The sequence below is a fragment of the Cottoperca gobio genome, chromosome 16, assembly GCF_900634415.1.
Source record: "Cottoperca gobio chromosome 16, fCotGob3.1, whole genome shotgun sequence".
In the NCBI taxonomy this organism is placed as follows: domain Eukaryota; kingdom Metazoa; phylum Chordata; class Actinopteri; order Perciformes; family Bovichtidae; genus Cottoperca; species Cottoperca gobio.
In genome coordinates, this window is record NC_041370.1 from 26,271,360 (window position 1) to 26,296,337 (window position 24,978).

The 24,978-nt window shown below is 43.1% G+C and overlaps 2 protein-coding genes across 6 annotated transcripts in view; one reads left to right on the forward strand and one right to left on the reverse strand.

The window, feature by feature from the left end:
* Positions 1–24,978, reverse strand: part of LOC115020811 (uncharacterized) — a 26,376-nt gene continuing 1,398 nt past the window's right edge. For 2 of the 5 annotated variants that reach the window (XM_029450793.1, XM_029450794.1), the window contains exons 2-8: positions 9,946–10,104; positions 6,398–7,088; positions 5,644–5,782; positions 4,383–4,543; positions 3,276–3,425; positions 2,362–2,567; positions 1–1,773 (exon numbers count right to left, since the gene is read on the reverse strand). In XM_029450793.1, coding sequence (XP_029306653.1) covers positions 541–1,773; positions 2,362–2,567; positions 3,276–3,425; positions 4,383–4,543; positions 5,644–5,782; positions 6,398–7,088; positions 9,946–10,017 — 2,652 coding nt within the window. In that variant the 5' untranslated portion in view covers positions 10,018–10,104 and the 3' untranslated portion in view covers positions 1–540. Of the gene's footprint in view, positions 1,774–2,361; positions 2,568–3,275; positions 3,426–4,382; positions 4,544–5,643; positions 5,783–6,397; positions 7,089–9,945; positions 10,105–11,100; positions 11,359–24,978 lie in introns of those variants that run through there. The other 3 variants (XM_029450792.1, XM_029450795.1, XM_029450791.1) reach the window with 3 other exon arrangements.
* On the forward strand, positions 12,177–19,677 carry LOC115021089 (phosphatidylinositide phosphatase SAC1-B-like). Its single transcript, XM_029451233.1, has 15 exons — positions 12,177–12,196; positions 12,320–12,387; positions 12,753–12,854; positions 13,202–13,287; positions 13,556–13,642; positions 13,737–13,805; positions 14,006–14,085; positions 14,194–14,292; positions 14,478–14,616; positions 15,766–15,835; positions 15,928–16,000; positions 17,400–17,493; positions 17,710–17,802; positions 17,881–17,938; positions 18,099–19,677. Exons 1-15 carry the CDS (start codon positions 12,177–12,179, stop codon positions 18,233–18,235), a joined length of 1,275 nt encoding a protein of 424 aa, XP_029307093.1. The 3' UTR covers positions 18,236–19,677.

Here is a 24,978-nt window from a genome sequence, read left to right on the forward strand (position 1 = left end):
TACAGCAGGGACTTTTATTATACACTCCATTACACAACGCGTCTCCCACTATGCCGTGTGTGCTGTGTGAATAGGGACTCCCTGCACACTGTCCTACTTGCAATGAACTTTATTGATGAATACATTTCTGTCCTTAGACCTTCATCAGGTAAAGCATCACCGTTACCTTATTTTAAGCCTCATCCGATGAAGATCTAAGGATCGAAATGTTGTATTTATAAATAAGGTTCATTGCAAGTAAAAGCGTGTGCGGGAATTCTCTCTTCCCTTCCTCCTATGAACCCGTCTACAAGAAATCGAAGGTGTGCATGAGCCTTCACAGTCAAAACATATAGAATTAAAATGATCCCACAATCATTGACATATGTAGAGAACAGTACATAGTCACTACGTCACTATCCAACCAGCCAACAACCATCATCATGTGGTGCTTATGATCAACAGTATCTAATGTTGTTTTAAACATTTAAACATTTTGCTAAACCTCAATATATCGAATAGTAAATCTGTGAATGTTTTCAGACGTAGCTCAGGCGTTTGTTAGTGCTTCAGGAGGATTCTCGGGCTGCTCCTGGTCTTAATGGCTGAGGTAGTAGACTTGATCTGGGGGAGGCCCTTTGTAGAGCCCTTGGAAGTGCTAGAATAGCTACAGACAGGTAAACTGTCCTTGGTCAAGTCCTCTGTGGTACCCTTGGAGGAGTCTTTTACAGCACCTTTGGAATTATGGATAGAGTATGTGCTGGCTGGTGAAGTACACTTGATAATGTCCTTGCTAGTACGTTTGTTAGTGCCCTTAGCAGTGTGCTTGGCAGAATAACTGGCTGGTGGGTCAGTGTGTGTTTGTGTAGAAGTCACTAAGTTGATAGCAGCTTTAGTTACAGTAGTCCTCACAGCAGAAGCTCTGGAATCAGCAGTCCTGGTCATTAGTTTAGAGAATGTGGATGAAGTGGGATGATTTCTCTGGAGCCTTTTTTCTCTCACATGACTGCCGAGGACCTCCCTAACGGGGCTGAGGTCATAGTTTGTGATGATGTTGTTAAGGTTGACCCCTTCTTGAGAGGGCTCCAGAGCAGAGACCCTGGTGAAACTTAACTTTCCAACATGCATCTCGTCTTGTAGGTCTTCACTAATACAACTGTCCCTCTCTACTCTCATCTCTCCAACATGGCCACATCTGTCCTGTGTAAGGTCTTCTTTATGACTACCAGTGATTTCACTAATATGACTCACAGACTCCTCTCTAAAATCTTTATCACAGCTGGCCTCCCTCTGAGGGATCTCACCAATATGGCAGTCACTCTCCACTGGGACATCATCATCATTACATTGCACTGTCCTGCACTTCTTTGATGAGTTCTTGTTGTTCAGAGGGGTAGGGCTGGTGTCTGGTGGAAGGCCTCTCCTTCTTCTGGACGACCTCAGGACCCCAGGGTTCTCACTGATGGCTGAGCTGTTCATCAATGGGATTTGAGCTGGAGTCTTGCTTGAATGTCTTCCTGAGTTCTGGACACGACTGAAGGTCTTTGGGTTGCCATAGTAGTCTAAGACGGTTCGTTGGTCTAGAGAAAGATGCCGATTGCGAGGCAGCTGGTGTTTGCTGTGCTGGGAGAGGTGTTTGTTGTTGGCTTCCAGGAGTCTTGGTATACAGGTATTGCTAGGCCTTGTGCAGGGCCTGGGGGAGCGTCTGCTGCCCCCACCGGTGCTCAGCTTTAAGGTGGGAACTGACCTGACACAGGAGGCTCTTTGTTCAGAGAGCCTTGTCACCATGGCAACCTGTATCAGAAAAAGACCATGTTGGCTCGTATTAAGTCCTGGGAATAATGATATCGGCAGAAAACAGTTGTGAGCCCAATGAAACAGCAGCTTCTGTAATGGCATTTAGTAAAAAGGAGTCATTACTGAAGACTTCAAAGGAGTCCATGACTTGAACTGCCAGTAGGCTTCTTCAGAAGGGCTTGTCAGATGGTCAAATAGCTTCAGAAGCCCCCCACACCTTTGTGATGTCTGATAAGGGGGGGGGGGGGGGGGGGGTCCGACCATTTCTGAAGCTTTCTGAAAACATTCACACCCACCTCAGGCTCTGCTGACGTAAATTAGGAGCCGCGGTTTTAACTTCTCTCAAGCTCTCTGTTTTCATTTTTGACACAACTATTTCTTTCACTTTTCGACTGTGACCATTTGGAATTCCAATCAACACTTTTGATTTCTGACGTGGTCAGTTATTATAACATTTTGTATATCTGTGATACACAGTCCTGCTGCCAGTCTTGCACTACTAATCGACAGTTGGTGGAAGTAACAAGAAACATAGCAATGAAGACACCTTTTAGACAGAGAAACATGTAGGAAGGATGATCAGACCGTGTTAGTCCTCCTGACCTGCAGGGAGAGCTGGCGTGGTCTCAGGAGGTGTCTCTCAGCTCCCATCCCCTCGCTCCTCCTCTGCTGTTCCTCCTCTCTCCTCTCTCTCTCCCTCCTCTTCTGTGCACGGGCGCTTAGAGGGCAGAAGGAGCTGACCGCTGCAGAGCCTGCGGGCCTCCCTCTCAGAGACCGAGAGTCTCGCTGTACTGTAGATCAGGAACACAGATACAGAGGCACAAAGATAGAAAATATACATTTATTTAAGCAAAGAGAAAAACATTACTAAAACATTTTGTTGGATGAATTAACCTGCCTTGTTATTCAAAGCTGCCTCAATCAGACTATTAAAAGATATAACAGCACCACTTTATTTGAAGGGTCGTGCATAAGACTGTCATGAAACCTGTCTTGAACAAGGTCGACTTTCGACAAGTCAACTTTATGAATGTTTATGACAGTTGTCATTCAGTCATTATGCCAAGTTTAATGGGGTTGGGGTCAATTGACCGTATTACATTTAATGACAACAATCATAAACTTTCATAAAGACTTCTTCCTGATAATGTTTTTGACAAATTTCCTGTCATGGTCATGCACACCTCTTCAAATAAAGAGGTACTGATATACAGATGTAGCCACATAGAAGTTCCCCTCCAAGCTGCTTTCCAAATCCCAGCGGCGGGGAGTCTGAACCCCCGAAATATCATTAAACCTTTCCTGTTTCATAGTAATAAACAGAAAAACATTTAAATTTGAATTATGTTAATATAACTTATATAGTGAAAAGGATGTTTTATTTAAACTGCATTTGGACTCAACATGACAGCTTGGCTGTATCTGTAACACACTCAAAGACTGATGGGACTGTATTTAAGTTAATAAACTCCTACACTAACAGCTCAGTGGATGAGTACCTGTTGTTCTGCTCAATGTGCTCATGTTCTTCCCCTCCGCTGCAGTCCTGTGATTGGTGGAAAGACAGGAAGGAAGATGCTGATTGCCAGCTGGCTCCTTTGCTCGTCCACTTGCTAAGAAGGCCATCTTGCTAGGCAATGCTGATGAACCTGAAGTGAAAGAGGAAATGCCTTCATTCGTTGTTGAGGGGATACAGTACAGCTACCGCAAAGAACTGTGGCATTCCAATTCCAGGGTTTTAGCAAAGCTAGTTTTCACTGAGCTTTCGAAACATATCAACTAACACTGAGAAATTATCTCTGACTATGCACAGATATTAGATTAATTTAAACACAGCAGTGCATTGGTGCATTAATCAAACAGCATACAGAGTAGTACATTATATGATGACATGGAGCTGAGCTCTTGGCACTGACTCTGAGACCAACCTCAGTTCAGACTGCTACCCATCGTGTATATAACGCTAAGTCCTAAAACACAGAAGTTTTTTGATTGGGTTTTTGGTTAGATGTCTGAAAAAAGGTGTGTGGTTAACACAAATTTAAGAGATGTTTATGTTTTGTTCTACAACATACAATATGTCTGTAATTAAGTCAAGTTAAAACTTCTACGCGTCTTAAAAAAAGTGGTTTCTAAATGATACTACAGAGGATGTCAGGGACATTAAATGTAATCACAAGGAACACAGAATCTCATCTACTCACTAGTCTGCCTTTACAGCATTGTGTTCAGCATTTTTCAGGTGTCTTTGAAAAAGGATGTGAGACTGACTATTGACAAAACTATGACCACTAGCTACTTCAGGTCACGCTAGGAGGAAAGGTTTTTGTAGGAGAGGCGCAAAATCAAATCACAAGTTGGAAGTTTAATGGTGGTGACGTGGGTTATGCGACCCTTCCTTTTTCGCCTAATGTTAGCTTTTTACTTCTGGGATTGAATTTATGCTTCAAAAAGTGGTGTTCATTTGTGAAGATTATCTCTGAACAAAATGTGTAAGAATTATTTTCTGCTATAATCCAGAATCAGGGCGACGCTAACTTCAGGTATGACTGACAATATGTGATCCCTTCAGGACTCTGTAGGCAGCTTGTGTGCTTGCAGTTTACCTCTCAGACAGAGAAAGGACAAGAAGTCCTCAGTCTTGGGACTGCGTCTCGTCAGACAGGTGACCACGGCCAGGTTGTGGTTACCTCTTGCTGGTGTCCTCAACACTGGCGGTCCTGGAGAGCTGGGAGGGGACTGGGCAAACTTCCTCTGTGCCTGAAGCCTGCATATGTGCATATGTACACACACACACACACACACACACACACACACACACACACACACACACACACACACACACACACACACACACACACACACACACACACACACACACACACACACACACACACACACACACACACACACACACACACACACACACACACACACACACACACACACTGTTTATGGATGCCACAGTATCAAGGAAACTACAAACCCCCACTCATATAATGAGTCCATGAAAACACACTGTGGGTGTGAAAGACGTAAACAAAACGTTTTCTCATATGAACTATGTATATATGTAATATGTAGCACACAACAGCAGACTAAGCATGTCACGATACACCCATCTCATGATTCAATACAATTCATGATATGATTGTTTCCCAATATTTTCTCACAAAATGAGATTGAAGACTAATTATGACTGAAAAGTGAAAAGATTACTTTATTTCTCAGATGAAAATCTACAAAATATTTTTTCTCTTCTATCAAATTAAAGAATCCTTTTTATTTCTGAAGTAGGGTATGAACTATGGAAAGCATATTTTATTTTATTTGTCATAAAATTTTTAAAAAAAAAAACTTAATTCAAATTTTAAACAAATCCCAAATCTATCTTCTCAGATATTTCATGTTCTGATTTAGGGAGGCCAAAATGCTGTCACACCTCCGTTTTGAAACAGGATGGTGCATCCTCCATTTCCAAATCTTAGATAGCACCCCCCTGTTGTTTAAAAAGAGTTACTTCATTTTTCGCCATGTATTGTTACATTCCTACAGGAGATAGTGTTCTCTCTTACTGGAGATACTCTGTTTTAGGCCAGGAGGCACGACATGACGCGATTATACCGCCGTCACGGAGCCGACGCGTAATTTGTTCATAAACAACAGAGTCTCTTGCCATTCCTTGAATTTGTCTGAGGATTTCAGGGTCGGCCCTCACAGACAGAAGCTCCTGAATCTCTCCAGTTAGACATTTCCGTTGGCGTTTTCTTGCCAGGTGGCAGCACAGAACACCTTTTCTCTGTTTATAGGCAAGTCATGCAAACAGGTATGAACATGCAAACATGTATACAAAAACACACAGCTGACCTCTTGCTGGCAGGGTCATCCTTGTGACAATGGATGCTGTCAGGGTGGCGCTGTTGAGGGCGTTGTGTCTGTAAGGACAAGCTCCAGCGGGCTGACAGGAGGGACTGACACTGGCTGATGCTGCCATTAACCAGGGAGCCTGAAGAGAACAGTTAGAGCTTTAGTTACTGACATGAAGCACTTTCACTACGTTTAGAAATCATCAAAACCTGCAATATCATATAAATCAAAGCTGTAACAAAAACAGTAAATGATGTACTAGAGATCTTTTCTATTACAAACAATGTTAAAAAATGCTTTGTGACAGTTGGACAGGAAAGATGAGCTACAGCTAAAACATGGAACCAATATTCAAGCTTTCAATATTGACACTTCAAAAAAGTACATTTGCTATGGCCCCAAATACGTGTTGCAGCTGTGAACACGAGCAGTCAGACAAACTGAAGTTTACAGACACACTTCTTTCTTTCAACGTTGACATGTCTAATTAATGTAGTTTGCACACAGCTTTCCTGTGCAATAAGTGATTCTTAGTGACATTCACTTTCAGTTTGACCTCCACATAAAGAGCTTTAGATAAACTGTTGTCAGACTCCAAATCTCAACAATTCACTTAGTGAGTACAATGCTATTATTACTGATGGACAAAACTGGGCAATGAACTGGAATTATCTTTAAGGAACTTCAACTGTAGCTGTGGTACAACTGAATGAACAGCTGTGACTAAGGGAAGAAGAGCGTCTCTGGTACTGACCCCTGAGGCGTGTGGGAGTGTGTGAGCGCAACATCCTGGCCGGGGCAGAAGGTTTCAGCAATGTCTGTGTGTTTTTCACTGAGTGTTTGTGCGGAGTAGCGTGTGTGTGTTTTGCAGTTTCTGTGTATTTCGAGTTCAGCAACAGTGTTTTTTGTGTTTTATGAGAGCGTAGTGTCCTGGTTGAAACAGAATTCTTCTGGAACGTGTGTGTATTTTCTAGGTGTGTATGCTGTACACTGCGTGTCATTTTCCCTGCAGACAGTTTTGATTGTGTTTGCATGTTCTGTAGTGTGTGGGTACATTTATTTTTTGGTGTGTACGAGACCTGAGACAAATTAGTTTTTTGCCCTTTGTTGGTGTCTTCATGTAGGTGTTTTGAAATGTGCATATTTTGTGCACTGTGTGTGTTTTTCTGTGTATGTGTGTTTGGTGATCTATGTTTGACTCTTTGTTGTGGCGTGTGCACACTCCGTCTTGTGCGCGTGTTCTTCTGTGTGTGTGTGTTTGGTAGTGTCTGTCTCTTTTGCTGAGCATGTAAGAGAGTACTTTTCGATGTGCGTTTGTGTGCGCGCGTGTGTCTGTGTGAGTGTTTGTGTGTGGCACGGTGTGTGTCTCTGAATTCCCTGAGGGAGAGGAAAAGAACTTTGCGGACCAGACGTTCTTCACACCACGGCATCCCGTCGCTGATGTCCTGCAGAGTCACAGACACAAACACCATCAACAGGATTATGTCTCCTGTAATTACAATTATTCCAGCAAACACTAAAACTTATTATACCACAGTGAAATGTCAAAATGAAAAGGACGCATATAAACAATTTCAAAATAAAAAGAGAAAAGTACAGGACCGCAGTATCTACAGAGTTGATATTTGCTGTCACTCCCTGCAAGTATATACCAACCTCACTGGGGAGTGCTGAAAATAAACTAAAGGCTTTATTAACCCTAACCTTAATAAAAGTGGACTTAGGAAGTTTTTCCTTGTGCGGTACGAGGGTCTAAGGACAGAGGGTGTTGTATGCTGTACAGTCTGTAAAGCCCACTGAGACAAATGTGTAGTTTGTGATATTGGGCTAAATACATTTGATTTGAATTTGACTTAGCAGCGGAATCCCCCTCCTACCTCCCACCTCTCACTTCTCACTTCCCATCTCTCACCTCCCTGCTCTCACCTCTTATCTCTCATCTTGCTGCTCTCAGCTCCCAGCTCCTATATCTCACCGCGCTAACCCTAACCCTAACCTCCCATCTCTCAGCTCCCAACTCGCTGCTCTCACCTCTCAGCTCCCACCTTGCTGCTCTCACCTCCCACCTGTCAGCTCCCACCTTGCTGCTCCCACCTCCCATCTTCTATCTCTCACCTCGCTGCTCTCAGCTCCCACCTTGCTGCTCTCAGCTCCCACCTCCCATCTTCTATCTCTCACCTTGCTGCTCTCACCTCCCACCTTCTATCTCTCACCTTTCAGCTCCCACCTCTCACCTTGCTGCTCTCACCTCCCACCTCGCTGCTCTCACCTCCTATCTCTCACCTCCCATCTCGCTGCTCTCACCTCTCAGCTCCCACCTCCTATCTCTCACCTCGCTGCTCTCACTTCCCATCTCTCACCTCGCTGCACTCACCTCTCAGCTCCCACATCCTATCTCTCACCTTGCTGCTCTCACCTCCCATCTCTCACCTTGCTGCTCTCACTTCCCATCTCTCACCTCGCTGCACTCACCTCTCAGCTCCCACATCCTATCTCTCACCTTGCTGCTCTCACCTCCCATCTCTCACCTTGCTGCTCTCACTTCCCATCTCTCACCTTGCTGCTCTCACTTCCCATCTCTCACCTCGCTGCTCTCACTTCCCATCTCTCACCTCGCTGCACTCACCTCTCAGCTCCCACATCCTATCTCTCACCTTGCTGCTCTCACCTCCCATCTCTCACCTTGCTGCTCTCACCTCCCATCACTCACCTCCCACTTCCTATCTCTCATCTTGCTGCTCTCAGCTCCTATATCTCACCTCCTACCTCTCAGCTCCCACCTTGCTGCTCTCACCTCCCACCTTGCTGCTCCCACCTCCCATCTTCTATCTCTCACCTCGCTGCTCTCAGCTCCCACCTCCCACCTCTCAGCTCCCTCCTCCCACCTGCTATCTCTCACCTTGCTGCTCTCAGCTCCCACCTTGCTGCTCTCACCTCCCACCTTGCTGCTCTCACCTCCCACCTTGCTGCTCTCACCTCCCACCTATCTGCTCTCAACCTCCCACCTATCTCTCACCTCGCTGCTCTCGCCTTTCAGCTCCCACCTCTCACCTTGCTGCTTTCACCTCGCTGCTCTCACCTCCCACCTTGCTGCTCTCACTTCCCACCGTCTATCTCTCACCTCGCTGCTCTCGCTTTTCAGCTCCCACCTCTCAACTTGCTGCTCTCACCTCCCACCTTGCTGCTCTCACTTCCCACCGTCTATCTCTCACCTCGCTGCTCTCGCCTTTCAGCTCCCACCTCTCACCTTGCTGCTCTCACCTCCCACCTATCTCTGACCTTGCCACTCTCACCTCCCATCTCTCACCCTCGCTGCTCTCAGCTCCCACCTCCTATCTCTCACCTCGCTGCTCTCACCTCCCAGCTCCCACCTCCTACCCTCGCTGCTCTCACCTCCCAGCTCCCACCTCCTATCTCTCACCTTGCTGCTCTCACCTCCCACCTCCTATCTCTCACCTTGCTGCTCTCACCTCCCATCTCTCACCTTGCTGCTCTCACCTCCTATCACTCACCTCCCCATCTTGCTGCTCTCAGCTCCCAGCTCCTATATCTCACCGCCCATCTCGCTGCTCTCACCTCCCACCTCACACCTGTCAGCTCCCACCTTGCTGCTCCCACTTCCCATCTTCTACCTCTCACCTCTCAGCTCCCACCTCTCAGCTCCCTCCTCCCACCTTCTATCTCTCACCTCTCAGCTCCCACCTTGCTGCTCTCACCTCAGCTCACACCTCTCAGCTCCCACCTCCCACCTTCTATCTCTCACCTCTCAGCTCCCTCCTCCCACCTTCCATCTCTCACCTCTCACCTTGCTGCTCTCACCTCCCACCTTCTATCTCTCACCTTGCTGCTCTCACCTCCCGCCTCTCAGCTCCCACCTTGCTGCTCTCACCTCCCGCCTCTCAGCTCCCACCTTGCTGCTCTCACCTCCCATCTCCTATCTCAGTCCTCGCTGTTCTCACCTCCCATCTCTCACCTTGCTGCTCTCACCTCCCAGCTCTCAGCTCCCACCTCCTATCTCTCACCTCGCTGCTCTCCCTCCCACCTCTCACCTCTCACCTCGCTGCTCTCACCTCCCACCTCCCACCCCTCAGCTCCCACCTCTCACCTCCCACTCCCCAGATCTCACCTCCCACCTCTCAGCTCAATCTGTACAGGTTTCTTTGTGCATTTTTATTTTAGCATACATTTATTTTTTCTTTTGATAGTATTTTTTTCATCCTGATTACATTCAGTGTTGAAGAATTCAAGATGGTGCATACTTTTATAGCCAGTGTATATGGTGAGGGAAGAAATTTCACTTACATATTTTTTTTGATGATATTCCGTTTGGGTCTGTCTGTACTCATCTTGCCAATCAGACACTAATGGGCACATGGATTACAGAAGCTTCTTTCTTTTGCCTTTGACCCTTTTACTTTGTATTCTCTCCAGGTGTGGAAATGAAAATTTCAATGCGCGTTCCTGAAAAAAAGGATTCAAGTTATTTAATACAAAACATAGGAGTTCTCAGAATAATTTTTATTTTGACTTAATGTCTGCGATAAAAAAAAGACAACAATTCATCTGCAGAGCCGAAAAAAAAAGTGGTCAAGTGAGTGTTATGTCAGGGATGATGCTTCCTACAAGCGCAACCAACTGACTCTGTATAAGACATTCAATTTTAGTCCACATTAAAGTGTCTCAGTTTCCTTAAAAAGTAGAAGTCGTTGAGCATTTGCAAACCGAGCATTGGTGTTTGCATTCCATGTCAGCTTGCTATCAATAATAGTGCCCAGGTACTGATACTCAAGTACCCCCCATAAAAAAGGTATGTCGTTCATAATTACAGAGGACGTACAGGGAGAAGTTTCTTTAAAATCAATAATCATTTCTTTAGTTTTATTTGTGTTCAATGAGTATTCTGAAGGCTTATCAAAGCCGCATCATTGCACATTTTGGAATTGCTTGCATGAAATACAGTGTGCAAGTATAACTGCACGTCTTCTTGTAATGATGGAGTCTGGATACCATGGTCGTATCCAGCAGCAACCAGCTACAAATCTATACACTACTCCACCTACACAATTGGAATTATATATAACAGACTACATGTATGTGTGTAGCATATACCACAGCAACGTGCATCAGTCAGGACGTGTAACAATGAGGATTACAGTAGGCTATATTACAACGGACATTTGAGTTCTAGTAACCAAGCTAATGTAAAACAATTAATGTCTATTCACCTGCAGCAGGATTACAGAACAGGTGTTCCTGCCTACAAGCAGCTCTGTCTGAGCCGCTCAGAACCATTTACAGCCAGTACTGTATTCAGTCAGTACAGGGTGTAACGGTGAGGGAGGGTGACAGCCCACATTTCTGTGTACAATCCTGACCAGTCTGTACATCATTAAGCACGCCTAACGATCATATTTGTCCTTAAACAAAGCAAATATCAAACAATAATCGATCACCCACCTCCAGCAGAATTACCGGCCTACATCATGAGCACACCGACAACCTAAGGGAATAGACGGCACACGGACCCTCTCACGCTTTTTAACAAACCCGACACAACGAATCACATGAAATATCCCACCGGCTCCGGCGTGCCGTTATTCCCCTCACAGAAACGTTAGGCCCGGTGTGCCGCTTGGACTCTGCACCTGCACGGCTGTAGAGCACAGGGAGGCAGCACCACTGCGGTCATCCGAACCAAGGCCAGCCTCAGTTAGGTTTTAGTGCGCGTGTATTGTTTTAACTACGGTCGATTCAGGCTATTTCTAGTTGGTTGATTGATTATGCGTCCAGCACGTGACCCGGAAATCGGTCGAGATCCACCATCTCCGAGGTTCTGCCTTCTGCTCTATTAAATCTCAATTGGCAAATTTGATCGTTTGATCGATGACCCGATCCTGGTGGCACCGAAACCAATACAGTCCAGTGAGACAGTCACTCCAGCCGACGTTAAGATTTAGAATGCGCGTCTATTCTTGCAAATAAGGTACAGGATCTCAGCTGCCTGCGAGGGATTTCTATCCTAAACTAATTGTTATAAGCAAAGCTCTTCTTTAAACTTTGCAATACAGAGGGAAGGTCTGGAGTTAGGATGACACTTACATCGATTGTAACTGTAGTCTCTTTTCCTGCTGAGGCATTCTCCGCGACACAAAATCTTTACACGCACAAAAAGAAAGAAAATGATGTGATTATTATTATTATAAAGTATACAATATGTTTAAGTGCTTAGAAGAGCATGTTATTCCAAATCCCTTTTGAGCTGAGTGAAGATTCAATTAATTTCTCTTTAATTGACTCATTTACCATTTAGGCTAATATGATGGCCTTATAGCCCAGGACACCAAAGTTGAGGATCTTTATTTTATCAACGACATAAACGACTATATGTATACTGTACCAGGGCTCTGGCTACTTCCAGACAGCTGGTTGCTCATCACCTCTCACATTTGCAAGGCTTTCTATGCGTGTTTCTCACACTGTGACGGTGGCCCCCTGGAGTAATAGGTGGAGGAGACTAGCAGTCACTCCTAAAGATGAGTCTGCCTATCCTGTAGTGAGACAATGAAAACAATGCTGTGGAAGAGCGCTTAATGTTGCTTGTGTAACTCTGATTCTGTGACAACATCTCCAAGGTACATAGGTAACCTGAAATTGTATTTCACACAGTACAGTAAAGCATTTCATCACCTAACACTGCTCTTATCTTCCAGTTACACAAGTTTGTGTATCCTGTGGTCCATGGCTGTATCCTTTCCTGTTGTTTGGCTGACACACTTTAAATGCATATTTCTATTTTAGTGAATGAGTGTGAGATCTTTCATGTGAGGCCCATCTCACCATGTTTTCTGAGTGAAGCATTATATAAGGTGTGTTCACTTTATTATTATTTTTAGTGTCTTGACTTCTAAATACTGTAAAAAGTGTCAATAGAGTGTGTTTTTGTCCTTGATCAGGATAACTATTAAGTGCCTATCAGATGAAGAAAGAAATAACACATTTAAGACTTTATATCAGTAGGCTTCTTTACATTTGTTTATGTGATTTTTGAATGTATATAGCACTGATCACTTACTATTCCATGTCGGTTTCTTAACACGTGTGTTCACTAGTCATCACCATGAAGTCGAGCTGCATCAATGGGAAGGTGTTTGAGTGGAGTATTGTCTCCAGGAGGAGCTGCTTCAGAGCCGGTGTCCGCTACTATGTCCGAGGTAACACGACTGTCCGCTCCTCAGAGCCCGCATCTCCACGTCAACTGGAACTCTTCCTGAAGTGAAGTGTCTTCAGTCTGTTCTACAGCAGACGCATTCTTTGTGTTTTACAAACCTATTAAACACATTTGCAGCTCATTTATGGCAGGAAAACCGAGTGATGCGGTCTGTACAGAAAGACACATTTAATTACAAATGAAATGCATCGTTGCATATTAGTTCCATGCCAATTCTCAGTAAATATAAGCATTTAAATACATTCATGTGAACTTTGATATTACTTGCTGCTATGCTATACAGTGAGAAGCTAGCCTCTGCATTAGATGTCTAACTGTTTCTTTCTGTAGGCATTGATTCAGAAGGCCATCCTGCTAACTATGTGGAAACGGAGCAGATCGTGCAGTACAACAGTGCCAAGGCTTCGTTTGTTCAGGTGAGCCCGAGAGGAGAGAGGTAGTGAAGTCTGCCATAAGGAAGAGTTCAGTGAAGAACATTAAGTCAACAATTCTCAATTTTAAAAATGATGTCATGTCAACTTTTTGTCGTCATATCATGACGCCATGTGGACAACATGGATTGTGCTGCATGATTCTGACAACTGTGCTGTAAAGTCACTGCAATTTGGGGCTTTAATAGGTTTAGTATGTGTTTTAATGGAGGTATGAGTTCATGAAAGGATGATGTTGTGTTTTTCCTCACAGACAAGAGGCTCCATCCCCTTCTACTGGTCCCAAAGACCCAACCTCAAGTACAAGCCAAAGCCACAGATCAGCAAAACAGTGAACCACGTAAGCTGTCGTTACATTACATGAGACACAACAAGGCCCTCCAATGTGTCTTCATTTGTCATGCAGTTGTCATCTTCTGTCCGTTGACCTTTAGTTGGATGGATTCCAGAGACACTTTGACTCACAGATTATTCTCTATGGAAGACAAGTGATTTTGAACTTGGTAAGATGAAAACATGTTATCGCATTTTGATTCTATCACCTGTACTGCTGTATTTTTATGAAATCAATGTGCCAACTAGAAGTTGATCTCACACTGTTTGTTCCCTGGTATGACCCTGAGTAGAAAGAAGCAGTCAAAGGAAATGATATCATCACAATGTCAAATACCCATTTATGGTTGTTCGTCATCTTTTTCCACAGATCAATCAAAAAGGCTCAGAAAAGCCACTGGAGCTGGCATTTGACAAGATGGTAACCAACCTAGGAAATGGCATGATCAAGTAAGATGACGGCAGTGCACATGTGGCTGGGTTTACTGCCTCATACTTACACCACATCTAATTTAGTTGAGGTCATTATGCTTTTGGTAAAGGCTTGCCTTCCTACAGGTACATAGCCTTTGACTTCCATAAGGAGTGCAGTCGGATGAGGTGGCACCGCCTGCAGATCTTATTGGACATGGTCGCTGAAATGCAGGATGAATTTGGGTCAGTGTGCATAAGCCGATACAAGTACACCAGGTAGATATCCATGTACTCTGCATCAGAAGTAATGGTGTGTGTGTGTGTGTGTGTGTGTGTGTGTGTGTGTGTGTGTGTGTGTGTGTGTGTGTGTGTGTGTGTGTGTGTGTGTGTGTGTGTGTGTGTGTGTGTGTGTGTGTGTGTGTATTCAGATATTTCCTGGTGGAGGCAGATGGGAAGGTACTGTTGCACCAGGAGGGGACGTTTCGGAGCAACTGCATGGACTGCCTGGACCGTACCAATGTCATCCAGAGCATGCTGGCCCAACGCGCGCTGCAGTCACAGTTACGGGTACGAGCCGATTCTCCTACAGAATAGAATACAGAATAGGTAGACATAATAATAAAAACAACTGAACATGCAACACTTATTATGCATTCCAGTGGGGAAAGTGTAAAAAACTTAGAAGCCACTCAGCCATTTCTCCACTCCATATTCTTGGATATATGTGGATATAAATTGGTCAATCATAAAATGACATTTAAAATGAATTCCCTGCAATTTCTGAATTGTTTGTGATTGTTAAAACTATCAGGTTGTCATATTTACTGTAGCTTCCAGAAGAAAGTAGTATTCAAGTAATGACTGGGGAATCAGTGTTTCCCCTAGGTTTACTGCTTCGGAGGGGCGCTCACCGTGCGACGGGGGGTTGCATGCGCGTACATCCCCACTCCTTTCTTGCTCTGTAGGTGTGTGCGCACGTGTGTGTGTGTGTGTGTGTGTGTCAGCTGTGAAGCCCCGCCCTTCGTAAAACGGAGCGAAGGAGAGAATGTGATGAATGTGCAAAGTAGACAGTACAGACTGAAACGTGCACATAAATTAGATCAATAGCATAAGTGTTTAGTTTATTTAATAAAAGAGCACCTGTCAATGTGAAAAGTGAGTTATGAATTAAATAAATATTTATTTTGAAATTCGAGAAAAAATAAAAAAACACCTTGAATTTCTGGCAGGGCGCAGACAATGGTAGGGGAAACACTGGGAATAATAATAAAATAACAGCAAGGGGCATGGACAGCATGAGCACTTAAATGTGGGTTGGAATTCACCTGCAAGTAAAAGCCTACCAGGAAAGGGAGGGACTGTGCCTGGCCTTTCAGGAATTCAAAGAAGCTTAACTCTAATAAAAAAAATTCAATAAAAAAACCCCCCAGCAAAGTAGAAGGGATTGGAAATAATGAGTGAGGGAAACAGTATTTGTGTTAAGTAATCAAGTCGGAGCAGAAGAGTGGTGAGTATAACGTGACTGAATCAGTGCTGTGGAAATGGACATTATACCAAATTTCATCTTGAACATGGAGGAAGTGTTGAGTTTACAATAACAGCAAATTAAAAGGGACTGTAATATCCCACAAACATATTAGTAGCTTGCCTCTCAACTCAAGTGTGTGTGTGTGTGTGTGTGTGTGTGTGTGTGTGTGTGTGTGTGTGTGCCTGCAGAGAATGGGAGTCCTCCACATTGGCCAGCAGATTGAAGAGCAGACAGACTTTGGGAAGATGTACAAGAACGGTGGGCTCACCCTCACACAGCAGTGGCACGCCTCCATTTAAGGTCATAGTTGTTAATATGATCTGTTTCTCTTCCTGTCTGTTCACATGCAGCCTGGGCAGACAATGCTGATGCCTGTTCCAAGCAGTATGCTGGTACTGGTGCCCTGAAGACTGACTTCACCAGGTCAGTTTTCACGCAGCAAATGGCTAAAACATGGTAACTACATGCTAATGCCAAAGCGGTGTCAGGAAGGAGATGCTGGTGTCACACTAAATGGCTGCTTCATTAGCGATCCACTTCTCACATCTACACTGGCAGCTTGTCAGCCATTTAGCTTTACCCTGAACAATTTTCTCTTGAAACAGAAGCAAGCTTTAGTGTTAAAATACAAATTAAGCAGATTTACATAATCACGGTTTCTGATACACTTCACTGGGTGTCCCCCAGGGGTCAGTATTGGGTCCACTCCTATTCATCATTTACCTCCTCCCCCTGGGCACAATCCTCCGTCACCATGGCATCCATTTTCACTGCTACGCTGACGACACGCAAGTCTATATCTCAACCATTGCATTGCATTTGTCACATCCCGGATTGACTACTGTAATGCTATCCTCTCTGGCCTACCTACAAAACTACTCAACAGACTCATTCAAAACTCGGCTGCCCGGATCATTACCCGCACCAAATGGTCTGACCACATCACCCCCATCCTCGATCCAACTTCACTGGCTCCCTGTTCAACACCGGATTGATTACAAAAACCTTCTGCTCACATACAAAGCCCTCAACAACCTCGCCCCCACCTATCTCTCAAACCTCCTCCAGGAATACACCCCCTCCCGCTCCCTGCGCTCATCCTCAGCCGGACTCCTGACTGTCCCCACCTCCCGCCTCAGCACCATGGGAGCCAGGGCTTTTAGCTGCACCGCGCCCAGGCTCTGGAATTCTCTGCCTCCACACATCAGTCTGACTCATTACGACTTTCAAATCCCACCTCAAAACCCACCTGTTTAAACTGGCCTACTCACTCTAAAACACAACCAACTTGTTATCACAGATCCTCCTTTCACTCCGTCACTCCACACTCTGTCCTGCCTGTTTTATCTGTCGGTTTGACTAATTTGTTTTCCGTCTTTTTTTGTTGCCGTTTTAACTTTTAAATGCACTGTAAGGCGACCTCGGGTGTCCTGAAAGGCACCTCTAAATAAAATGTATTAATATTATAAACATTAAAAGTACAACGTATAGTACCGAACCACCTCCTCTAAACAAATAGGGGGCAGTATTTCACCTCTAAATTGTGTGCATACAATCTAAAAATCTTGTTTAAATCTAATGTTTAATTCTGGCATATCACATTGAACCTTTAAGTTCACATGCAAAAAAAAGCTGCCCAAAATGGAGAGGGTTTATCCTCTGGGGAGCATGAAATGTTCTCAGTGAATAAGATTAGATTTGAGTTTGATGGTGGAAATGGCTATGCTAGAGGAAATGTCAGGGGTCACCAAATGGTTTGCATTCATCCTCTGGGGACATTAGTGAACTTTATTTGGTGTTGAACTACATGCTGATCTTTCAGGACAGGGAAGAGGACTCAGTGGGGGCTGCTGATGGACGGCTGGAACTCCATGATCCGATATTACAAAAACAACTTCTCTGATGGTTATAGACAGGTGGGTGTGGATAAGTGTTTGTGTTTTACTCTGTCGGTTATCTTCCGTTACAGTATACTGTTTAAGAGAATTATCCTTGAGCTATAATGACCACATGTCTTAATGCTGACACAATTTGAAGACAAAGACAGTAATGAATGAGAGCATTTAGAGATGCACTCAACTGCAAAAAGAAATGCAAAGAAGACTAGGAAACACTTGTCTGTTTTAATGCAGGACTCTATTGATCTGTTCCTGGGGAACTATGCTGTGGATGAATCTGATTGGAACACCCCGCTACGTGAGCCCAAAGACTGGAAGTTTCTGACGGTAAGAAGGACATGGGAAGGTGGATTGATGTGTTTGTCTCTTTCCGATGTCTTTAATGTGACTCTTTTCCTTTTTTAGTTGCCTATCGTCATGGTGGTAGCATTCTCCATGTGTATCATCTGCCTGCTAATGGCTGGTAAGACAAACTGCAATACATTCCAATAAACAGGCATTTTCATACCCACTCTGCAAACATAACAACTTCAGGGTTTATTTATTTTTAAAATGAGTTCTTATCAGGCTCAAGAAATATGTGCACTAATGACTATTTTCCCTGTCCTGCTGTCCCCTGTCAGGTGACACGTGGACTGAGACTCTGGCCTATGTTTTGTTCTGGGGAACAGCCAGCGTGGTGACGGGCGGCCTCATCCTCTTTAATGGACTGGACTTTGTAGATGCTCCCAAGCTGGTCCAGAAGGAGAAGCTGGACTGAATGTGTGTGTGTGGAAAGCAGCTGGGCCCCAGCGAGCTCACTGCCTCAACCTCCAGCTCTTCATCACTTTACCCCCAGCATCAGCAGGCCTGGAGCCTGTACTAACCGGGTAGAGTGAGGAGGGTGGTGGGACGCAGGGCCGACATTGTGTACTACGACAGTGGAGAGACAGAGACTGAGTACACAAGCCTGCTGCTGTCCACACTGCAGCTGCTGTCATTTGGACAGGACTGTCTGTCCACACTTTCACTGGAACCTGAACCTCTGGACTTTTGATTGTTCCTCATTTCAGAGTAAACGTTTGTTCCACTGCATTCCCTAATGGGTGCACTGGGATCAGATTCACATCACTCTGTGATGCACAGCTGTAATGAATTACTGTATGTACCATTAATTTGCCTTTTGTCTTTGTCTTTTTTGCCATTGCCAATATATGTTTCTCCATGTACAGTAGCTCGGTCCGTGTTTCAAAGACTTCAATACCATCTTAGATTACACAGCAGTGTATCCTCCCTTCCAAATGTCTATTAGACTTGTTGATGGTGCATATGAGTGGTCTTTATCACTTGGTACAGTCGGGATGATCATCAGTGTCATCAGTCAGTGCTAGTGATTCATATTCAGGGGTGTTAAAGACGCGCTGTTGTTTAATATGCTATATCTGAGGTAAGTGGAATTACAGGTTGTTTAGTGGCAGCCTATCAGCTTCCAACATGTATTGAGTTCATTCCTTCATAATAATATTGTTGGTTATCACATTCATCTCATTTGTCCACTTTATGTTGGCTGTGGTTAGCTGTGGCTGCTATCCGTGAGCTGCTCAATCTGACTGCTTGGTTTGATTTGGGAGATGAATGGATGTAGTGCAGATGTTGCCTGTTAAACAATGTTGTGTTATTCCTGACATTCCTTAAATGTTAACTATTGTTTAATGTTCTGTCAGGCTCTGGGCGATTAGCCTGGTGGAGAGCATCATGTTCAACTTGGTGAAGATCACACAAATGTATTTTTAACTTGGTCTCTGTAGGTTTATGCGTCTTTATCATGAGGGAACCACGAGGCAGGTCACCAATTTACTGGTTTTTAGAATCCTCTTAGACACAAACAACGTTGATGAGTGGTCCAGACCTGTAGCACGAGTAAGGGCAGCTCGTTTGATTCAAGAAAAATAAAATGCCTTAATCGTTTAAATATGATACTCGAATAAAGTATTTAACTAAAACCAAATTAATATTCTGTTCATCTCATCATCCTCATGGCTACCAGTCTTTTGGATGTTATCATTTCTTTTGGCATATTTTGGTTCAGAACTTTTAGCCTACATCAGTTTTATGTTTAATTCTAATTTATTAGCGTCTAACTTCATATGTGCCTTTCCATCTTTTTTCTGTCACTGCTGACAACTGTTCACATTTTCCAATACAACGACTGACACTGCTGAAGGTGTTATCTTTTTGTTTGCTGATTTCCAAAAGCAGGACCAGAAGTTGTGCAGAGTGAAATTCTTCTTTTGACTCTTGCTAACGTTTAGTGAAGGAAACTTCAGCACATGCGCAGCGGAACAGGCAACCTTAAGAGGTATTTAGGTGAATAGGACATTCATCAAGCTTCGTAGTGCTAAGTAACTACGTATATTCATTTAAGTACTGCACTTTTGTACAATTTTGAGGTATTTGTACTTTACTTGAGTACATTCTTCTACTCCACTACATTTCAGAGGCAAATTCTTTAGAAGTATATTATTTATCAGAGCAATACATTTATCTGACAGTTACTTTTCAAATCAAGATTTGACATAATAAACAGGATGATAAGATGAGATAGGCTTATAAAATACATTGTTTAAGATGAACACAGCAGTTCCCAACCTTTTTTACTGTTCAATAAAATGTGTTTACCACCAATAGGCGTTTCCCCCTATAAACCTTTCAGATTGTTTCATTTAAATAACTGCTCAAATTGTCCATTATTTCACAAAAACTAAAATTTGGGAAAAAGTCAGATTTGTATTTTAGAACTTTTTTCTTCTTTTCTCCCATTTATCATTTTACGACCCCTCAGATTGATCTGGGAATCAGTGGACTTAAGTAGCTGAAGCTATCCTCACCTCCAGCAGCTACAACTGTAACACTGCTCTAACATTGATGCATTAGTAATCTAATGTCATATATGATATATCAGTCATAAGGGACATTTTAGTATTTTTATTTAAAATACTTTGAGCAGAACTTTATTTTTCCATGCAGTCTGGCTTTGTATGGAGCAGCTGTCTGAAACCTTATGTTTGGTAATAACTGTAAGGTTATTATATCTATGTAATGTGGATTATGGTCAAACACTAAAAACAGCACACGTGTGGGAGACCCTCCACTCTGCTGTAGAGACATGTGGATCAGGTTGACGATGCCACAGCCATATAGCATTATCACCGGAGTAAATAATATATTCATGGAGCCCTGCTGTTTAAAGGACATTACTTCACCATTTTTGAATGGTCTGTTTGTGGAAAACAAAAACTATATATATGACACATTGAATATTAGTTTTTCACCATTAATCTTTGTAAGCATCATGCACTGAAATATTATGAAACCTAGAGACAAACTTTCTTGTAGATTCTTTTTACTTCTGAGATCATGTCGATACTAATGTCCACCTTCCAGCCTTTATAAGTAGTTCCCTAAAGATCACTGGGTCTGAAACAATATGCGCTTATGTGAGTGTGACTAAAAATTAAATATTTACTTTTGATCTGTTCCAGTTGCTGTACACATTTAAAGGATATAAATTGTCAATCAGTAAAGTTTCAGGATGCTTCAGGGAGGATTCAGATGATGCAGATAGTGAATGATCTGAACACTAATGACCAGCACAGTCACATCTGTGTCTGAACAGGACCCAGCCTGACAAGTTTATTACATTGCATTCAATATGCAATGATTTCAACCTCAACCAGATTCCACGTAAAGCAGCGTCAGACTATATGTACATGTTCTTTCAATCCATTCATTCATATCTTCACTCACTGCCCCTCCTGCTTTGCTTTTGCTTGTCCTTTTCCCTTCACCAGCCTGTTGCCTACAGTACTGTTTAATGTCCGACTGTAGAAAATGATTTACAGCTGAGCTAAACTGAGACTGTAAAAAGCTATTTTCTTGTTGCCTGATGTTTCTGCCACTGACATGCCTCCTTTGACATCAGCCGTAGTTGTATAGTAATAAACAGGGCAGATTATTTCTGTTATAGTGTCCTCGTTTGTCTTTGTCCTTTTGTTACACACACTGAAAATGACTTCCATCCAGGTGGCATTGCACTGCAAACACAGAAAAAGGTTCATGTTGGATCTGTGTCTCTGTTTGCTGCTATCCTGACTGACTTATGCTCAGACTGGGCTAAGTTCCTTCCATTCGGAAAAATTACTGTGTTAGTCGTTAACATCAAAGCCACTACTGCCATTTACAGCCCAAGAACTACTTAATGTGAGAGCAATGTGTGTCCTACTGTCAAGTGAGCATGTTATGTTTATATATATTAGCCACAAAACTGAGTGGGAGGACCAGGGTAATAAAACAAATGAATACAACAATTATTATGGGTATGATATTAATCACTAAAATTACTTTGTTGTCATCATGGTGTGAAAAGTTAGCTCAGAGGTGAAAAGTAACACGTCACATTTAACTTCAGTGAACGCTGCAGTCACTTTTGTTGTTGTTATTTCTGTCCACTTGGGGCAGCTGAGCAAGCTGAAAACACAACTGTCATATTAATATCACCTTATTCATATGTTAGCAAACAAATGCTTATTTACACATCCAGCTGGTTGCTTATATACACACCAAAATACACTCTATAGCTAGAGTAGATCACACATCAGTGTGTTCACTCAATGACCATGTGCCTTTACAAAGTCAAGAAATCCAATACAGCGCTCAAACAAACCCTGCTTTCATGAAGGTTAGGAATTTAAAGAGGATTGGAATTTGGTGTGTGGAATGTAGTGTTTGGTAGTAATGTGAAGTGAATAGGATTTACAGTAAAAGAACTCCAACAGAAATCTCTTTTTTTCTTTTTGTAATGTGTATGTATGTATGTATGTACAGTATATCTCAAAAGTGAGTACACCCTTTAGATTTTTGCAAATATTCTGTTATATCCTTTCAGGGGATAACATTATCCTACTGAAACTTTGATATAACTTAAAGTAGTCAGTGTGCTGCTTGAATAACAGTATAGATTTATTGTCCTTTGAAAATTACTCAGTACACAGCTGTTAATGTCTAAACAGCTGGCAACAAAAGTGAGTACACCCCATAGTGAACATGTCTAAATTGTGCCCAAAGTGTCAATATTTTGTGTGACCACCATTGTTATCTAGCACTGCTTTAACCCTCCTGGGCATGGAATTCACCAGAGCTGCACAGGTTGCTTCTGGAATCTTCTTCCACTCCTCCACGACGACATCACGGAGCGCACGGATGTTGGACACCTTGCACTCCTCCACCTTCCTCTTGAGGATGCCCCACATGTGCTCAATTGGGTTTAGGTCTGGAGACATACTTGGCCAGTCCATCACCTTAACCTTCAGCTTCTTCAGCAAGGCCGTTGTCATCTTGGAGGTGTGTTTAGGGTCATTATCATGTTGGAAAACTGCCCTACGGCCCAGTTTCCGAAGAGAGGGGATCATGCTCTGCTGCAGGATGTCACAGTATATATTGGAATTCATGTGTCCCTCAATGAAATGCAGCTCCCCAGTGCCGGCAGCACTCATGCAGCCCCAGACCATGATGCTGCCACCACCATGCTTGACTGTAGGCAAAACACATTTGTCTTGGTACTCCTCACCAGGGTGCCGCCACACACGCCGGACACCATCTGACCCAAACAGGTTTATTTTGGTCTCATCAGACCACAGGACATGGTTCCAGTAACTCATGTTCTTGGATTCATTGTCTTCAGCAAACTGTTTGCGGGCTTTCTTATGCATCGGTTTCAGAAGGGGCTTCTGTCTGGGGCAACGGCCATACAAACCGATTTGATGCAGTGTGCGGCGTATGGTCTGGGCACTGACAGGCTGACATCCCACTTCTGCAACCTCTGCAGCAATGCTGGAAGCACTCGCACATCTATATTTGGAAACCAACCTCTGGATATGACGCTGAGCACGTGGACTCAACTTCTTTGGTCGACCCTGGCGAGGCCTGTTCCGAGTGGAACCTGTCCTGGAAAACCGCTGTATGATCTTAGCCACTGTGCTGCAACTCATTTTCATGGTGTTGGCAATCTTCTTATAGCCAAGGCCATCTTTGTGAAGCGCAATAATCCTTTTTTTCAGCTGCTCAGAGAGTTCCTTGCCATGAGGTGCCATGTTGTCCAGCATTCAGAGAGAATTGTGCCCAAAACACCAAATTTAACAGCCCTGCTTATCATTTACACCTGAATCCTTGTAACACTAACGAGTCACATGACACCAGGGCGGGAAAACAACATCATTGGGCACAATTAGGACATGTTCACTATGGGGTGTACTCACTTTTGTTGCCAGCTGTTTAGACATTAACAGCTGTGTACTGAGTAATTTTCAAAGGACAATAAATCTATACTGTTATTCAAGCAGCACACTGACTACTTTAAGTTATATCAAAGTTTCAGTAGGATAATGTTATCCCCTGAAAGGATATAACAGAATATTTGCAAAAATCTAAAGGGTGTACTCACTTTTGAGATATACTGTATGTATGTATGTGTTTATGTATGTGTTTATGTATATATATGTTTATGTATATATGTATTTATATGTGTATATATATATATAAACTTCTCCCCCCTATTGCCTCACTTACACTTACACACACAAGCATCCCAGACAACAGATTGCAGGATCTTAGGATCAAACTATTGCTTTCTCTCTTACGCTGTACCCAATGCATGTATTGCCCTGTAGTGGTTATCCTGTCATGCCACCCAATGTAATACATTATGTCTTGTCTCACATGTCTTGTCTTGTTTCACTGAATAAAAAAGAAATACACCTGTATGTTGCTTTAAAAATTATCTGATTTATTATTAAAGTGGAAGCTCACAGACAACAACTTTGTGACTCAGACATTTCCACACAATTGAAGTGATGCCTTTGTGATGCAGCGTCAATATAAACTGTAGTTAGATGCTCAAAGGTGGTATTTATGGCAGGACTGACAGAAGGTGCAGTGTCACACAGGCATAACCTGAGAAACATGAAAGTGAAATCTGCTGAGGAGTCTCTGAGCCTTACCATTTCATTCACATGATGTTATACTTAAGAAACAATCCTCCAGTCTCAGTTGTATGATTCCCCTGTATGTCTCTATAGTTGACCAACAGTATATAACTGTTACAAAATGTTATTTCATGTTTTTTCCACCTCCATGCTGAAAACAGTGCCTTTATCTGCTTCTATTAGCTATAAGACGTTAACAATTGTGTGATCAGATTAGATACAGTAATAACAGCAGTACTTTGAACGGCCTTGGTCTTACAATATATCCGTGTTTGCCACATTTATTGTTTTATTGTATGTTTATTGCTTCTGAGACTCTTTTTCTTTGTGTCTGTATTTTGTGCTTTATTGGTTACATTGTTTTATGAGTTTATTTCATTTCCTTATGTACTTTGTAACATTGTTTTGAAAAAGGTGCTTCAAATACATTATTTATTATTAGTCTATTATGTAATGCTTTTTTACACCACCCAGAACCACCCAG